Source organism: Lepidochelys kempii, chromosome 19 (assembly GCF_965140285.1).
Source record: "Lepidochelys kempii isolate rLepKem1 chromosome 19, rLepKem1.hap1, whole genome shotgun sequence".
NCBI lineage: Eukaryota > Metazoa > Chordata > Testudines > Cheloniidae > Lepidochelys > Lepidochelys kempii.
Genome location: NC_136398.1, coordinates 8,441,127 through 8,459,898, shown reverse-complemented (window position 1 = coordinate 8,459,898; position 18,772 = coordinate 8,441,127). Strand labels below are relative to the sequence as shown.

The following is an 18,772-nucleotide window of genomic DNA, read 5'->3' as shown; positions in this document are numbered from 1 at the left end:
GCTCTACTGTCATGACTTCTCTCTTAATATGAATATAATACAATCATAATTGTTATCTTATTGGTCAAGAAAGAGTTCCATAGATTTTACCAGAACCTTTTATTAAGTCTCATTTTTGAAGCGCTTACCTAAAGGACAGTTAAATAAACATGCAACATTGCTTATGAAAAATTAAGTTATTATAATTCATAATGTAAGGCTCTTTATTTACATGTTTTAATGTGAACAAAACTTCGTAGGCAAATCATTTTGTATATCAGCCAACATCAGGCTTATATTCCACAGTATAAAGTTACAAGCTGTAGCTCACGAAAGCTCATGCTCAAATAAATTGGTTAGTCTCTAAGGTGCCACAAGTACTCCTTTTCTTTTTACAAGTGAGAGAGACTTTTAGAATATATTTAAGCGCCTGGTACATTGAAAAGCCACACAGTTTCCATTGCAGACGCAATAAGTGTCTTACATTCCATAAAGCAGCTTTTAATTCTAGGAGTAAAGGAAGGAGTTAAGGGATGATTACAGTCGCAGTATTCCCATACACCACCATTTTAGTAAGAGAGGGAGCAGTCCACTGGTTTCTGTGCATACTTTAAGGGCTTGATTCTGAGAAGTTGTGCCTCAATGGGTATAGTCAGTGGGTTTTGAAAGTGCTCTCTACATCTCAGGATCAAGCCCTGACTGAAGCTCAGACAAAAATATACTGCTTAAACTATTTATTTGAGAATAAATAGACTATTTTAGAAGTTGCAAGGAGGACTGGGATGTGTGGAAGGTGAAAGTGAGGTGGATATGTACTCTTTTAAAATTCTAATGGTCAGTTTAGCTGTAAATATTTGCTGCAACCTGAATTGTAATCCATGGCATCTCAACCCTAAAAGTATTTTGTAAAGAGCGTATAAATTGAAATTAAAACCAGTCCACAGGGCTTGCCCTTGTAAGCATGCTCTAGGCTGTTAAGTGGGTGGGGGATGTTTGGTTTGATACCTAATTGTGCTCTGTAACTGCTAGGGCTGGAAGACTGCTTAATCGGAGTGCAGGGTTTCTGCAGAGAAGGGTGTAGCTTCTGAGGGAGTGCCATGCACTTCTACTTGGTTAACAGGGATGGTGGCTGCAACATAGTATTGAGGAATAATGCAGGGGAGGTGATTTATGAGTTCATTTTAAATATCAAGCACTGAACACATGCAGCAAGTACTCATGAAGTACAAGTTATTGGCCATGTCATGAGTGGCAGTAGGACCAACATAATAAAAACAAAAATTACACTGGTGAAGGTGCTGCTCCTATGTTAGTGTGGTTGGTCACAAAGTTGCATACTGAGATCACCCAGTGCTGCCTTAACACGGCACACTGGAGCAGCCCAAGCTGTTATTTTTATATAGGTTATATACACACCCATACACATCACACCAGCACTAGAGCCATTTGGGAGAAAGTTTTAAAAGCGAGTTTTATTGAAAGAAAATGCAATGAACATTTAAACACATCGAAGAATGGCCCATTAACCCTTGAAATGAGGCTGAACTGCTTAAATCTTTATAAAGAGTCCAAACAGTCTCTTGCCCTACCCAGTAAAAGGGTCAGAGCTATGTGAAAATCTAAAAGCCCCTGGGACCTGGCCAGGGATGGATTTCCCCAGTGCAGGATCTGCAGAAGACAGCCATATCCTGTGCCAAGAGTCAGGGGCAGGAGGTGTGTGTCGGGGCATGGGTGCAGCACTGTGGAGATCTGTAGAAGACGGTTATCTATTATTTTTATGCCTAGGAACAGTACAAAAGGTGACTTAAAGTCACCAGACCCCCTGTCCCTTGGGCTTAGAGTTCTGTGCTGTGTCCCTTAGAGGCACAGTAGAGAATCTCTTCCATGGTGTCAGTAATAAAGACAACCATGTACTAAAGAGCCTAAATATTTACTCTCTGGGAATTTGCATATTGTTCAGCTGCAATTTTTTATTTCTTTTTAAATACCACTAAGAAATTCCAGAAGCAGCTATGAAAACAACATTTGAGTAACACAAAGGGCTGTATGTAGCCCATGGCAGGATCAATAACGCAAACATTGAAGTCAACTGGTAGCTGACTTCCATTATTATAGTAGGATCAGGCCCATTAAACCAGACACTAGTTAATGTCATTTACTGCAGAGGGCTCCAGGATATAGAGAGCTTTAGAATGTTAGACATTGAATTTGTATGCATTTGTGGTTTAGTGCTGATCTATACTGATGTAATATGTTTCTGTGGTTTAATAGCCACAATGTCAAAACGCCTACTGCCTCAGTGATTAAAAGGGAAGAGATATGAGAAGCGAGCATTCTTGCCTCCCCCCATACACCCTCTCTTTCACTATTCTGCTTTGTATCTTTAATGAACAAAAGCCACACATACATTCACAAATAGTTGACTACTGGGGATTGAAAGCCAATGGTACTAAATCAATATCAGGGGGAAATCCAGTAAGTTTAAAGTTCTGGCAATACTAGTCCATTAACTTTGTTATCTTGCTTAAGCATGATGGGCAAAAAAAAAAAAAAAAAAGGCAGATATTTCTCTAGGTTTCATAAGCTCGAATGTACAGGATGCCATTGATAAGCTCTGAATTGTCAGACATGTCAAGCAGCTCTGTGTAAAGCAGAAATATATAAAGTGGCCATCCACCTGTTCTGAGGTCTTTTATACAATTTTTTTCAAGCTGCTCAGAAAGTACCAAAGCAGTGGCAAGTATTTGCAGGTGTAAGTAGTATTTATAGCCAACAAAGCAAACACTTGATGCAGAAGAACCAATTCTGTTCTCATTTACGATATATTTTACCCAAATCAATAGAATTCTTGTGGATTTTTGCCAGTGAGAGCAGAATCTGGCCCCCTGTATATAAGTACACAAACCTGCTTTTGCAAATCCTAGGTCCTCTCAGCCCAGTTTGTGTAGGAGTAACTTTGTGCAGTGCACAGAAAGCAATTGCTATTGACTTCAAAGAAGCTTCTGCTTGTTTGTTCAGCCACACTGCTATGAAGATAGGCTGAATTGCACTGAGCAGACTTGAAATTCCATTCTTTAGTAAGACAGATATATTTAGATAGGGGACAAAAAAAGTTAAAGTGCAACTGCCTGAAAAGCAGATGTAAGTTATATGCAGCTGCATGTATTATACTCATAAAAACATATATTTTGACCATGTCCCTTTAATCTGACAAAATTCCTCCCTATCTGCTTCTAACTACCCTTTAGAAGATAGAAAATTAAATATATTTTTCCCTTTATCATGAATGAATGCACACTGCTGTGTTATTGTTATCCTGCTCACAAGTGGTGAAGCGTGCATGTTCATTTATTCTTGTTGGATTGCTGACAAGTAATGGGCTGCTGCCTTTTTACTTTTGAAGGAAAACAAAACCCCACAGCCCTGGGGCTGAGATTTTCAAATTTGCCAAAGGGATTTGGACACCATTGAGCATCCAAATCTTTCAGACAGCTTTGAAAAATCTGAGTCTGAATCTTTTGTTCAGGAAACAAAATTGAATTTAGACCTTACAAAGAAATACAGGAACACCAAGTTAGTAAATCGAAAGTTTGACCAACTACAATGCCATTTTCATTTCTTGCACTTCACTGTGTCAATTTCTACACCATCTAATCCAGGCCGTGGCAAATCCTCTGAAATTAGAAAACTGGTGACCATCATCTGTGTGCTAAATTGATGTGCAGTCTAACACAATGGTGCTACAAAACACATTTGACATGCACATCTCACTCAACACTAGACAGAGCGTAGCGGTTATTGAGAAATACAGCACGTTTATGGTCTGAAAAAAAAAAGGTGGATCAGATCATTTACTTCCTTATTCTACTGTTTTATACCATTCCTAAAACACAGTACTGGCAACACTCCTTTAGTTCAGTGACATTTTAATGCAATGCTAAAGTTCAGTGACATTTTAATGCAATGCTAAAGAAGTGTTCATGAGGTAACCAACATATCAAGGTCCAACTTTTTGGAACTCCTTCATAATTGATATATGATAAACCAAATTTTGCCCTTCAGTACTGTTTACTTCAGTTTGTGTTGTACCTACTGCTGGCTGAGCTGAAAAGTGACAGTCACTGTACTTCACACAGCTCTGCATCTTCACAGTGCCAGCTGTCCGATCAATATCAGATAGCCACAATACTGCCTGTCATTGCATGTTCAAAGTTAGTCCGTCTTTTAAGGATGCAATGATTTACTGCTAGCTTAGGACAAATGCTTCCAAGTCCACAACTATACAGAGTCCTTTATTCAAATAATCCGTCTTGAAAGTTAAGTTTGAGACTAGTTTTAAACCATACTGAGTTCAGCTGTAACATACTCATTTATATTTTAATGGATCTGAAAACCAAAGCGATAAATAAATAAAGACCACACTCTTGTTGCCCTAAGTCAGCTTCTTAAAGAGCACTCACTCCTTTTTACTGTGCTCCAGCACACGGTAGGGCAGTGCAGAAACTCCTTTGGAACCATGCTCCTCCTGTACTATTGGCAGCGTGGCTGGAGTGTAGATCTCCGCCATGCTATCATTGTTCTCTAGGGCACCATAGGAAAAGGAAGCTTTGAGGTCAGGCTGAACTGCAATTCCTTTGTCGTGCACATTCTGCATGCCTGCGACAGGGGGAGGAAAGACAGGGATTAAGTGGTTAGGAAGAGAAGTCCCTTCTTCCTCCGCCCTGTTATTGACAAATTATACAATTTCAGGGCTAGCAATTTGCCCTATCAGTTGTGTGAGTGTTAAACAGAAAGACATAAATAACCCTGGAAAATTACAGCGGCTAAGCTCCTTGTGGGCGGGTGATGGCAGTCAGCTATCATTAATTTGAACATCATTTAGTTACAATCCTCCCCTTTCCCCAAAGTTTATTCTTAATCTTTTGAATTTCTGGAGCACCTTTCATGAGAGGGGCATCGAGTGCTTGGAGCAATTAATATTCAGGACCTAAGAATTGATTACTTCATCCTGTGAAGTATAATTATATTCATTTTTCACTGTATATGTAGTCTTAGTGGCCTGATTTTTCAGGGGTACAGAGCACCTACAACTCCCCCTGTGGTTAGTAGGAGTTAAGAGCATACAGCATTGTGCGACACTGGGCCCCTACTCTCTCTGCTTCACCCACTGGAGGACAGAGTTTCTCCCCAACTGGTGTTTGTAAAGTGATTTATAGATTAAAAGATCTGATTTTTGTTAAGTTTGCTTCAGATTCTAGACCCAATTTTTATGAACGCTAAGGCAACATCACACCACTCTGGCAGGGATATAGTCCCACTTTAAGGTCCCTTTGCCAACTAGAATAATATAAAGCATCCTTAGCGTAAATGAGAATCAGACCCTCTGTATTCCTTTTAAAATGATTTTGACACCAAAGCTACATTCATCATATCAATCGCATTGTGATGATTTACACTGCTGGGCTATCAAAGATATAGAAGCAACCCATCATGAAGAGAAAAAGTTATGGATGCATAAACCGTTTAACAAATAAAAAGAAGAAAAAATAATACCACAGCAGCCCAACAGGATGCAACACTGAACAAATGCTAAAATAAAATAAAATGTAGAGCAAAATCAAAACATGACTTTTTATTCTGATAATTGACGTTTAAGAGGCAGAATGGCAAAATATTGAACTTTTCCTGTTACCTGGCATAGCATCCATTGAGATGTATGGTTCAAATGGTATGGATTTCTTCTTGTTTCTTGTGATTAAGAAGACACCTAAAAATGCAATGAGGCACCTGAGAGAGAAGGGGCGGGAAAGGGGAAGAAGAGGAGAAAAAGCCTAATGAAATGAGTGGAAAAAAAAAAAGAAGTCAACAAGCCAAGGTTGTTGCTTTTTCTGAATGTTCATCCTGCACCAGAAGAACAGAACACAGAGCTGGAAGAGACGGAACCTGCAGAGCAGAGTTACACCAGGGAGCAGTGTCTCTTAGTTGAATAATGACTATGTTCACATTATTGAGATCCATGCTGTGTGCAACTTGTAATCAGAACAAGTCAACCTTTCCCTTGGCAAAATGCTCAGTTATTAATTTGCACTTATGGGAACTGCTGAAGTCTTGACGAATTACAGGGGAATGGTAACAACCCAAAGTTTGATTCACCCTTTCTAAATGCCAAGATTCAACAGTATAACCTTTTTGGCATTTCTGTAGGTAAATGTACTGACAGTTGTCAGCCCTAATTTCTGCAGTATGCTAATGAGAAGAGACAAGGTTAATTAGTACTTTCAGTGGGTCTGTGTTTCTGCATTAATTTGTAACATAGTTTAATGTGTCCCCTGTTTAGGGAGAGCTACTTTAAAAATCAACGCATTGTAACGAGACTCAGTACCGAGATATATAACTAAGAGCTTTACTGATCCTGTCTGCACTGCATGAGTTTCTAAGCAGTACTTGATTGGACTCCCAAAACCCTATCCCCAGCCCAGCATAGGTTCAGCATAAAACCTGGGATGGGTTCTCGGTCATTTATTTGGTTGTTCTAGTCCTGCTTGGAAATTAGGAGGGACACCTTTAGTACCTTACTCTAAACGTTAAAGGGGATAAATGTAACTGGTATGAAGATTCATGCTTCAGGGCATAAGCTGGTCTCCATCTAGGGTCAGGAAGAAGTTTCCCCACGTGGTATAGCTGTTGCACAACTGCGTGCACAACAGAGCTTTTACGCCCTTCTGAAGCATCCACCTTGGGCCTATGTCAGAGACAAGACATGGACTTCATGCGCTATTTTACATTCTAGTAGGACAGTTTTCGGGGTATGTTATCCTACACACCATTGGAGGCTAGAAGACAAAGCAGTAGTATAAATGAGTCCCAGATATGTTTCAATAAAAAAATTCATGCCACAGAGGACAATAACCTCCCCCCACCTTTTTAAAGGTTAGCCATATAGAGAAATACATTTCAATTTGCTAACACAGTAAGCATCTGTGTAAATCAGCAATGTTTCATTCACTTCAATAGCACCATGCCAGTTTACACCAGCTGAGGATCTGACCTGGTATCTTTAAAAACGTACCCTAGTGCAAACATGCATATATGGAGAACATCTTCACCAGTGAAGTCCAAGTAGAAGGTTGCTCCTGAGACAAGAGGAGAGAACATGAACAGGTTTTAGCTTAAATTAGATTCTCTCCCCCATGTGACTGAGCAAGTATAGCTACATTTTAAATCACTGCTTTCTCCAGCAATCAAATCATTTTTAGGGGGGGGGGAACGGGGGCCTATAGAAATGCCTGCTGTACACTTAAGTTATACTGGTATAAATCTGTCAGTTAGGGATTGGATATTTTACCAAAATAGGTTTACTGGTACAACACCCTAGAGCGGATGCAGTTATACTGTTATAATGGGGCCTTATGCTGGTATAGTTCATTCTTCTTCCTGTACGGGAATAACTCCACTGGAATAAATACCTTTAGACACCAGCATAACTCCATCCACACTAGGGGGTTGTGTCACTTTAACTACACCAGTATAATTAAAACAATACAATTTTTATGTTTAGTCAAGCCCCAACGAATAGTAGAGGAGTTTTAGCCCTGGACCTTAACTACACATCTAGCAAGCATTCAGACTGCAAGACACCCACTCTTTTTATACTTTAGGACAGAGTGAGTAATCCAGTCTCAGACAAGATCGGATAGCTGATTTGGTTTTTAAGAGAAAGTTTTTTCCAACAACCTAATTAATTCACACAAAATGAAACTGACTACAGAAAACAGCAGGAAAATGCAAGTTATCTTCCTCAGCTAGAAAATCAGGATTTTTCTCCAAAGTCTTTTGCCCTTATTTTAAAAGAACAACAAACCTGATAACATTGCACAAGTGTTTACCTGCTGTAATCGCTGTTGCTGTGGACAGGATGTAGCCTATGCTGGCAATCTGTGATGAGTCATACAGCTGCGAAGCTTGGGTTAGAAACCTTCAAATACAATGGCAAACAATGCAGGTTGATTTCATTTATTTTTTTTTAGAAGAAGAATTCTCAATGTGTGTTTAGAAGTTGCTTCTGTAGGAGATAGTTCTTTCCCTGTTTGAAGACACCTCTCAAAAGAGTGCTCTCTAGATAAAGATTCTAGTTTCTCTTCTTCCTTATAACTTCAGTGGAGTCACTCCTTATCATAGCAGTTTAAAAGGAGAGTCGGACCCCCAAAGGGAAATCCTGGCCCCACTGAAGCCAGTGGGAGTTTTGCTATGGATGTCAATGGAGCCAGATTTTTAAAAAGTTTGTATCCACGTTCCTAATACCGGGTCAGAGGAGAGTGCTGATAATGCTTCTTTCTGTAGCGTACAGCAGACTTGGGCAATATTGTTAGCGGAGGGCTAACAGTGCTCCCACTGAAGTCAGTGGCAAAACTCCCATAGGTTTCAGTGCGAGTAGAAACAGGCCTTTAATGAAAAAACCTGGCTTACAGGTATTGGCAATCTGTCAGCATCAAGTTTTCATTAACATTATGGTTTCAGAGAAATGGCCGCTATTCTATTTTGAATTACAATCTTGTATCTTTCTTTTAATTCTCAGTACTATGGTTATTATGAAGGATCTGGTGTTTACATAGCAAAGAGATGAAGAACTTCCCTCTCTCAGGGCCAGCATAACAGTGAGCAAGTTAATTACCTATTCTTATCCATGTGGGTTGATTTCTAAACATCTTAACTACATTCTACTCCACAGCTGTAAGCCACAACAGGAAAAGAGACCTGATCAACTCACCTTGCTTGAAAGACTGCTGTTGCAACCATGCATACCAACATGATGTAGAATATAGGGTAGCCGAGCTGGAGGCTTCCTTGTATTGAGACAATAATCATGCCTGCTATAGCCTTCACAGTCACTACAGTCATAGACCCTGTGAATATGTAACAAAGCTCAGTTATAACATAGCAGCACATACCACTGGATTGTTAACAGCACAACGGGTGGCTGCTAGCAAAGCAAAAGGTGACGAGCCTCAGCCTTCCTTTTGCAAAGGACAAAACAGGGAGGAGTGTGATACTTGAATTCTGTTCTCAGTTCTGCCACTGGTTCACCATGTGACTTTGGGTGAGTCACTTAACCTCTGCATGTGGCTGCTTCCCCACCTGTAGAATGCTGGTATTTACCCAATCTCCATTAATGTGTGAACAGAGCCTTAAGATCAAACAAAGGGGACTAGAAGGGTACAAATATGCCTTACTTCTGATGGTGTACCAGCTTTATTACTAAAATGGAGACATCTTCTAAACACAGCTCAAGAATTAGGATTGAGAAAAGCTCATTCTCTTCCCCATTTCTGCAAACACAAGTCAAGGCACTTCAGAATTAAGGTGGTCACCCTGTCCACGATTTGGTTGCCCTACCAGGCCTCCAGTTATTAAGCTAGATGCCACAGTGATGGCGCAAAGCTTGAGAGGGCACCGCAGCGCCCTGAATACTGCTTTCCAAGCGCCAGATCACGGAGCCAGTTATACACCAAGTGGAACCTTCAACTCCCAACGCTTTAGCACGCCAGTTTGTTTCTCTGCCCTTCTAGCATTTCGTTCACTTGGTGTTTCTTAAGATGACAGGTCAACAGGAAGGAAAATGCTAGGGGGCGAAATCCCGGCCTTAGTGAAGTCAATGGCAAACTCCCATTAACATCAGTGGAGCCAGGATTTTGCCCCACCTCCAGAGCTTCTTCTGGACTCAGCATGGATCTGTTGACATAGGGTTGTATTGGAGCCCCAAGAAGCCATAAATACAACTGCAGCTCTTCCTTTAAGACTATAATGGCTCATACAACAGTCACAGTAATCATCTTCCATCCTCCTTTAGCACCTTACGACTGAGGATCTCAAAAGCAAGCAATTCACAGACATTCATGTAATTTAGATTCCCCAACATCCCAGCCTCCCATTTTACAGATGGGGAAAATGGAGACGCAGAGAGGTCAAACGCCTTACAAAGGTCACACAGGGAGTCAGTGTCAGAGCCAAAAAGATTCCCAGACTCAAAATCCTGTATTTTAGCCACAAGATCATCCTTCCATCTCAGCTGAAGCCATAAGACACTTCACAGTGTTTTGCATACATGGACACAACACATTGTCATTAGCAGGGTTTAGAATCTGACATAGCGTCTATTTGGGGGACTAGATCCTGCCTCCATGAGGAGTGGACTGATGGTCCAATAGGTCTTGTCCATCTCTACTTCCTTCAACCTGAAATACTATAGCAAGATACAGGCTTTATTTGCTTTTCATAAACATTAGCAACATAAAATGCATTAACATTCCCCACCGCCAGGAGCTCTTCACTCCAATTTGTGATATTAAACCACAGTTAGAAAATGTTAAGCACGCATTTGAACTTACCCAGCAATGCTACCAGCAGAAGAATAACTACTATATAGTTTGCACTTTTCCTCTTGTAAAAATATAGCAGCAGGCAGAACAGTATGATTTCTACAAGCTAGAAAAAAATGCAGAAATAAGTATTAGAAAAAGTGAGGGATGGGGTGGGAAATCCTTTTTCTTGCAGTGTGTGCGGCTTTGATGCTCATGTTGGTAATAGTAATAATACCTAGCTCTTTTCATCATTAGATCTCAAAGCTTTACAAAGGAGGTCAGTATCATTATCCCCATTTTACAAGTAGGGAAACAGAGACAGAGAGACAGAGGAAGTGACTTGCCAAGGTCACCAAGGCAGGCCAGTGGCAGAGTTTGGAATAGAACCCAGGGCTCCGGAGTCTCAGTTCTGTGCACTACCCGCTAGGCCACACTACCTCCCATAAGCCTTGTAATACTATAGCTTTATTTGATGCCACAGAACTGCCTGGTCCCATGAAACTTGATGGATGGAAACGATCCTGTGCACATTTTCTCCTATTGTGGTACTGCTAACATCCATCAAAGCTAAGGCAGGATCTAGTAAGACTATAGGTCAAATCAGCCGTGATCTGAATGGATGAGATCTTCAGTGACTTTTGCAAGAACAGTGGAGTGGGAATTTCTGGGGACTTGGTGTTCCTTAAAATAAAAAAACCAACCAAACCAAACAAAACAAAAAAAAAAACCCCAAAAAACCAGGCCAAATAACCCCAATTGTGCACCCAGGTCACTGTTCTCATTCAGCTTTTTCTAAAGAGGCTGAGGACCCAACCCACCACCCATTCAAGTCAATAGGACTCTTTCAACTGCCTTCAAGCGGGACTTGGATGGGGTCCTAATTATGAGAACATTAGGTTTTTTGCCTTCTGGCAAAAGCACAGATATGAATCACAGTACATGGGCATCTTAGGCTCAGTTGATGCCAATCTGCAGTCTGTTACCAGGAGTTAACAGTGGCAGGTTGGGGAGGGGGTGGGATATTTTCAACGTGCTTGAATCCTGGCACAATAATTCAGACAGGGAAGGGAAGCTGAAGACCAATCGGTTCTAGAAAATACACCCTCTGCTTTAGATTGTGCATACACATACATGCTCCAAGCTAGGGAGACAATTATGGGAAAAGCTCTTAGAGTCATTAACAGAGCCAAGTAAGAGTGATGAGAATAATTAAAAGGATTCAAAAACCTGCCTTATAATGATTGAACTCCTTGAGTCTATCTATTTAACTTAACCAAGAGAAGGTTCAGGGGTGACTTGATCTGTGGGGACATGGGGTATAAATATTTGATAATGGGCTCGTCTATCTAACTGAGAAAGGTATAGCACGATCCAATGGCTGGAAGTTGAAGCTAGACAAATTCAGACTGGAAATAAGGCATACATTTTTAACAGCAAGAGTAATTAACCTTGGAATAACTTACCAAGGGTCATGGTGGATTCCCCATCACTGACAATTTTTAAATCAAAATGGGATGTTTTTCTAAAAGATCTGCTCTAGGAATTATTTTGGGGAAGTTCTATGGCCTGTATTATACAGGAGGTCAGACCAGATGATTACAATGGTGCTTTCTGGCCTTGGATGCTATGAAAATGCAGCAAGTATCTATGAAAATCCATTTTAAGTGAATGCCCCAGCCAGGCATATTTCAGAAAGCATGGAATCCAGCTCATATTTTATGGGCCACCTTACCATGTATAAAAGAAACGGCCAGCTGACTAAATGCTTAGTGATATTATCTCCTGTCATCATCTCATGACTGTTGGGTCCAAATGTTATCAGCAGGTAAGTTCCAACAACTGCCAAACCACAGCCTACGAAGGACAAAACATAGCGTCCTTTGGCAAACCAAGGACAAGAAACAGAAGACATGTTAGTGGATCAGTACAGATGCCTGGGTTACACACTGCACATGCATAGTGATCGTTATAACTACAGATCATGCTTCCCCCGGGAAATAGTTCATTCCTCCACCCTCTGTGCCCCACTTTCAAAATATTAGAAAAAACAAGCAATATATTTGCTGTGAGCTGAGAACCAAGAGTTAACGCAAGATAAAAAGTCTTCTAAACAAATAGGTGAGGGTGAGTGCTAAATTTTGAACCTAGGCTTCCTGGCAATGCCTCTTTAACAATGCAGTGTTCATTCTGTCAGGAGGCAGAAAGACTAAGGCCCCGAACCAGCAAATACTTGCACATCTATGTCGTTCCACTGAACTCTGATTATGTTTGTGACAGATTGACAATTTCCTGCAATATTCTGAATTAGGTTTAATACCCTTTGGGGGTCAATCATGTTAAAAATGTAATTGTGTATGTGTTATTGTGGAATTGTATGCAACTTCAATGGAAGGTATCAGGAACTTCAAAGGTTTTTTTTGAAAAAGACAAGTGAGGTGGATTTCCTACAAAATACCTGGGAGTAAGGGGAATGCAAATGACCCATTTCAAATCCACCTTTTGAAGCTATGCCTGGGGAACGAAAACCCATTGTCTATTGATTATCTAGTCCTGGAAACTCTCGATCAAAGACCCTTGAGCTCTATAAAAAGGTGGATTAAACAGGTTGTGAGCATGCTTGGTCTGAGCTGAAGCTGCGATTAGCTTGAAACCACAAGGAAACCCCTAGGGTGGGGTTTGGAAGGACTGCTCCAGCCAGAGCCCACATTAGGGTTGGGGTGATCTCTGGTAGATTTATTAGTATAGGAGTAGGGTTTTTTAAAATTGTTTTTAATGGGTTCTCTGTAATGCTTGTTATGTTAAGAATAAAATAGGCTTGCTTAGAAAGAGCTGTGGGGTACCTTATACCGGTGGGCAGTCAGACTGTCAACCGTCTCCGCAGAGAAAGCAAGCAGGTCTGCTTGGGTACCCTGTCTCTGCTAGGAACAACATAGTGAAGGCAGGGAACTCCTGAGCCTGGAGATACATTGGTCAGAAGGGAGAGAGACATGGGTCTCCATCCAAGAGAGGTGATGCCAGAAACCTGAGAGTGGGAGCCCTTGCTGAACCAGACAAGGGGGAATACAGGTGCAGTTAATCTGAGACAATATTTAAGGGATTTTCAGGATCAAGGATGTGCCATCAGCCTCCATCAGATTCCTCCAATAAACCCCACATCGAACTATTTCTAAGATCAGTAAGCAAGGAGGGGACCTTACAGGTTCATTTTCAACAATCAACCCTACATATGGAAAATCCATTTGTAAAAACATCAGATAAACCTTTCTACTGAAAAAACATTATTTTAAGCATTAGTGTCCCTTAAATAACTGTCATGCTATATACTATATGAAGCAATGGAGTAAAAATTAAGCAGCATTCAAAGCAGAAATGAAGAATACAGAATAATGGAAGTGAAACTTACTCAGAAAGTCTTTGGGTTTCCACTTTTCTTTAATGAATATAATTCCTATGATTGCGCTAGCTATTAAAAAGGACAAACAAAGTTATGTGCATTGCGTTTTCATAAGCAATCTTGTACTGGTACATAAACAAAGATACACGAGTCCTTTTCCTTTACCTATAACAGACACTGCACTAAGTGGCACAATCAGTGAAAGAGGTGCAAAGGCATAGGACGAAAACACCCCCAGTTCTCCCAGCAGCAGAAAAAACAGACCACACCACCATGTCTTGGTCCTGAAATAGGCCCGAGGGTCTTTGGAACCTGCCAGCCGGATGTGGCTATACTTCTAGAAAGGAAAAAATAAAAATTAAAAAAACCCAGATACTTGGGGATCCTTACTGCTTTTTAAGTAAAGGACGCTTGGGAGAGGGTCAGTATTTGTTTCATGATACTCACCTGGAGGTTGAGTGCAATACTGATAACTAGATGACCAAATATAGCCAGTAATGCACCGATCAAGTTTTCCTGTAAAGCAAAGCAAACATGCAGATATTAGATTTGCCCCGTGAAGCCAGTGGAAGGTGGGGAGAGGGACAATCCTGATAGAAAGCAGATTTTTGAATACCTCTTTCTGAGTCTCTGGGTTCTGTCTCCAGATCTAGCCACTATTCCTATATGATCTTGGGCAAGTCATTTAGTCTCTTAGTGCCTTCAGTTATCCCATCTGTAAAATGGGGTTGAATAATACTTTCCTGCCTGACATGGGCATTGTGAGGCTTAATTTAATGTTTATGGAGCTCTTTCAGATCCCCATAAGATAGGTAATGTAGCCCTGCACCATGTTCTTTTTTCAGTAAGTAGCACACCTAAAAATCCATTTTCATAAAGGACCTGAGAATTTGGTGTTCACCAGAGTACGGATTAGGCAGGTTCTTCAGCACCTTTCTTCAATTCCAGGTTCAGCCTCTAATAAATATCTTGACTGACCTCCAACTTTCACAACTGGCTGGATAAGAGCTTGCAGGAAGAGATTTAGAATGTGCCTTTTAAATGAACCAGTAAGTCATTCCAGAGAAAAGGGGGTGGAAACCACTCCTGAGACTAGTGTTTACAGCCCAGCAATACCTTGAACAAGCTAGAGGCAGAATTTAAAGCAACAATGAATGAAAGTCAGGATGAATCACAGAAGAGATGCACATCACGATGCTACCAGAAGAGCTTGGAGTGATCTCTCTCTGTCAAGTAGGGACATTTACCATTTGCGTTCCTCTAGCAACAGTCTAAATCGCATTAGAGCATCATTAACAGTTTTAGTTTCAAACACAGCTATCCAAGGTATAGTGGGTACTTCAAGGTGATTTATTTGGGATAGCTGAGTATTTGTCCCTCTCTCTCTCTCTCCCCGCAACTATTGATATTAAAGGCCTTGGCATTATTTTTTCATGCCCACTCAGGCAGTGGCTTTAAAGTAACGAATTACATATGTAAGTGGGACAGAAAGCCCTTTGATAAGTTGAAGGTGATTAGGGTGCAAAAGGAGTTTAATAAGCAATGAGTCTCATAAAGTTAACTTCTCCCAGAGTATCCTAGGGTATGCCTACACTGCAATTAGACACCTGCAGCTGACCGCTGCCATCTGACTCAGGGCTTGGGCTAGGTACTGTGTATAGACACAGTGAAGTGCAGTCTCCCTCCCCCCTCAGGGGTCCTTGAGCCTGGGCTCCAGCCTGAGCCCAAATGTCTACACTGCAATTAAACGGCCCCTTACCCCGAGCCAGCTGGCATGGGCCAGTCATGGGTTTTTGATTGCAGTGTAGACATGCCCTAAGAGAACATCCCACTGCAGACAGCAGGAGGGGAAGAATATTATAACCCAACCGGATTCCATGCTAAGAAACTCAGTAGGTTCCACTGGTTCATCAACCAAACCTCAGTCTAGAAGGGCATGGCAGAAGCACTGCTTCCACCAAATGGCCCCGGCCGTACAGCTCAGAGTTGCTGGCTCAGGAGGCCAGACATACTGAAACGTGCCCATGCCAGTTCTCTCAGCAGCACTTAGACTCGCACCGCACTCAGATCTGCATCCTCAGCAAAGAGCCTTGCACAGTGTTTATCGTCGTTCTAGCTGGGATTTTCAAAGGGGCCTTTGAGTCAGCAGCCCAAATCCCAATCCTAACTTCATTAAGATCCTCTGAAAATTCCAGCCTCAGGACCAGTTAGAGAGGAAGGATGGGCTTCTGGTTAAAGGGTTGGGTTCACTTCCCAGCTCCCTGTGTGACCTTGGGCAAGTCACTTAACATCTTTGGCCCAGCTCCCCAAAGTTACTTAGGCTCCTAACTTCCAATGAAGTCAGTGAAAGTTAGGAGCCTAAATATCTTTGAGGATCTGGGCCTTAGTCCCTCAGCTCCCTCTCTATAAAGTGGGGGGTAATAATCCTTCCTGTCTCACTTCATCTTTCTTGCTGTTGGTTCTTCAGGGCAGGGACTGTGCCTCACGAGGTCTATACACAGCACCTAGCACCTGAAGGCCCCTAGGCGCTGCTGTAATACAAATGTACAGCACATGATCCGAAAGCTCAGCACATTCAAGACAATATTTAAATTTCCAAGCCAGACATAAATCCCAGCGCCATTCAGGTCAAGTTTTACGCCTAATAGGCGGTGCCTTTGGTGAACATCTGACCTTGTAAGAATAGGGATCCTCATGGGGCAGGACAGATACAGCAGCTGTTGCGAGTGGAAGCTGCTGGAGCTGCAGATCTAGGCCATTCCCTCTTTCCATTTTGGCTTATTCACACATATCCCTTGCGGCTTCCTCAACAACTGCAACCGCTCTTCAGAGAAGAGACGCAGGCACGGCCGGTGCCTCCTGGCCCATCACTTTACACCACTTCTCCTTTTCCATCTTGCTGCCCCTGAGCTAAGGAATGGGCTGGTCAGTGGAATCCGAGCACCCCCACAATTGCTGATCTGCTGCTGTCTCCTTCTTCCCCGCACGGCAAAGTGGGGACGAGACAGTCACTCCAGGAAGAGGTGTGGATCAATCCGTATTTCCAGTAGGTCAACAGCACAGCAGCTTATATTCCTGAGATTTTAGACACTAAGAAAGATTTAAAAATAAAAGGTAAATCAATGAACAATAATCACAACACTTGCCACCTGAGAGCAGTGTATTTATAGTGACATGGACACACACAAGTGTCAGGTAGCCAGGTGGTCAATTGGGGGAGGATGGGATGAGAAATTCTGGCCAAGTACACCAGGCAAACCTTTACTCTCATAAGAAGTTCCCCAGAATCAAACTAACATTCAAACATATTAGATGGGACCTCAGTGTTTAAGATTTTTCCTCAAGAGACCGACACAGCACCAACTGCATAGAACTCAGTTCATCTGAGCCGATACTTAAACTGCATGTTGTACTGAAGGCAAATGTTCCTTTGGGTGGTATTAAAAGTCAGGCCATCGCATTTGAAGAGCCATAGTCAAAAAGCTTTCTGTCCTCCATGTCCTGTTTTACACTCCTTTAGTGCCTAGTGACCTTGTGTTGTACACCCAGGAGAGACAACATCGCAGGCCCTTCCACCACTACCCAACAGAGATCATAGTGCCACTTTTCATTTCCTCTAACCGGGGGGCTGAGCCTGCCCCCATTTTGATGAAAGCTCCCATTGACTTCAGTGAGAGCAGGATTGGGCCCTTAGAGACTTCAAGCTCCTAGGGGCAAGACTCTCTCTAGTTGTCTGGGAAGCACCATGCCCACCTGAAGGACCTAGCAGTAGCAGGCACTTTGATAAGCACCTTTCACTGGAGAACATCAAAGCACTTTACAAACACTCAAGAACAGAGACTCACAAAGCGATCCCTTATTATAGCAGGGGAGACTAAGGCACAGAGCAGTTTAAGGGCCTGATATTTGGAGGTGCTGAGCACCCACAGCTCCCATTGAAACTACATGATCCTGAAGACAATATAAGCTATGGATGATAAGCACCCCGCAAAAATCAGACCCTAAGTGAGTTGCCCAAGGTCACAGAATAAGTAAGTGGCAAAGATGGAACTAGGATCCGGTAGCTCCACTGCTCAGTCCCATGCCTTGGCTACAAACCACAAGCTCTCTTTCCAAGCCTTAGGCCTATAAAGGATTTACCTGGCCCACCCCCAGTGATAGTGGGTACAACAAATACAGCAAATGCCCTTCACATGCCCAGCAGAGGAAGAAGCAAGCCACCTAGCAAATCAGCTGGGTTAGGGTGCAGAGGGAAGGGCAAGATTTGATTTTTGAATCACTATCCAAGCACAATCCAAATCAGGAGCTTTGCTAGACAAACAAAAAAAGTTCTTCCATGTCACTTCCTGGTTTAGGCAACCCACCTTGCCCTTTCCGGGCTCCTTCTGAGCCTAAAAATAAAACAGGCTGGCTTTTCTTAGAGTAATACCTAGCAGGAACAAATCAAAATAAGACACATAAGTTCCCAGACCGACAGAAAACATGAATCAGACCAGAAATTGTAGATAATTCATGAACTTTCTATTGCCCAGGCAAAGCCATCGATGTCACTCACCCAATCTGAGTTTCAAACACACACTCATCTGGCTTTCCACTTCAGATCAGTGATGAAGGGATCTCTGCTACTACTTTACACCCAGGGATATGGATTTGCACAAATTGCTGTTAATTTCTTACCCAATTTAGGGCTGCCAGTCTGCTGCAGTGTTTTGCTCTTCCCAGGGTACTGTGATTTGGTGCTAGACCTGCCAGTCAGTTGGGAGACTCCTGTGTAATTAAGATTACTGGCTGCTAGGCAGGGTGTTAAAGGGCAGGCCTTGCCTATTGGTTGGGAAAAGTAAAGCTTGTTTGAAGTACAAGATACTGAAGAGAGAATGAAAGCAGAGACCCAGAGCTGTGTTTTCATGCCATTTTGTGGGGTGGCCTCTAGTGGCCACAATTTTGTATTTGCATGGAAGCCACTTTTGTGGGTGCATCAGAATAAATGGGATGTCATGGCCCAAATGTGCAAGATTTTGAGAGATGCGGAGTACCCTCATCT

The 18,772-nt window shown here is 42.1% G+C and overlaps 2 protein-coding genes across 8 annotated transcripts in view; one reads left to right on the top strand and one right to left on the bottom strand.

Annotated features, from left to right (window-relative positions):
• Positions 1 to 18,772, top strand: part of STPG1 (sperm tail PG-rich repeat containing 1) — a 46,953-nt gene that overhangs the window by 6,956 nt on the left and 21,225 nt on the right. For 3 of the 5 annotated variants that reach the window (XM_073317403.1, XM_078849412.1, XM_078849415.1), the window contains one exon: positions 8,555 to 8,633. The exons of the other annotated variants lie outside the window; for them this stretch is intronic. The gene's annotated coding sequence lies outside the window, so the exon portion shown is untranslated. The remainder of the gene's footprint in view (positions 1 to 8,554; positions 8,634 to 18,772) is intronic. 5 annotated transcript variants of the gene reach the window in all.
• NIPAL3 (NIPA like domain containing 3) lies at positions 85 to 18,509 on the bottom strand. Of its 3 annotated transcripts, none has more exons than XM_073317395.2 (12): positions 18,409 to 18,509; positions 16,405 to 16,821; positions 14,179 to 14,247; positions 13,897 to 14,068; positions 13,741 to 13,800; positions 12,070 to 12,215; positions 10,365 to 10,461; positions 8,747 to 8,882; positions 7,866 to 7,954; positions 7,049 to 7,112; positions 5,672 to 5,766; positions 85 to 4,635 (listed from the first exon to the last, which is right to left on the bottom strand). In XM_073317395.2, exons 2-12 carry the CDS (start codon positions 16,501 to 16,503, stop codon positions 4,436 to 4,438), a joined length of 1,227 nt encoding a protein of 408 aa, XP_073173496.1. In that variant the 5' UTR covers positions 16,504 to 16,821; positions 18,409 to 18,509; the 3' UTR covers positions 85 to 4,435. The 3 variants fall into 3 exon arrangements, with proteins under 3 accessions (XP_073173496.1, XP_073173497.1, XP_073173495.1); XM_073317396.2 differs by having other exon boundaries at positions 12,070 to 12,191; positions 18,287 to 18,486; XM_073317394.2 differs by having other exon boundaries at positions 18,287 to 18,485.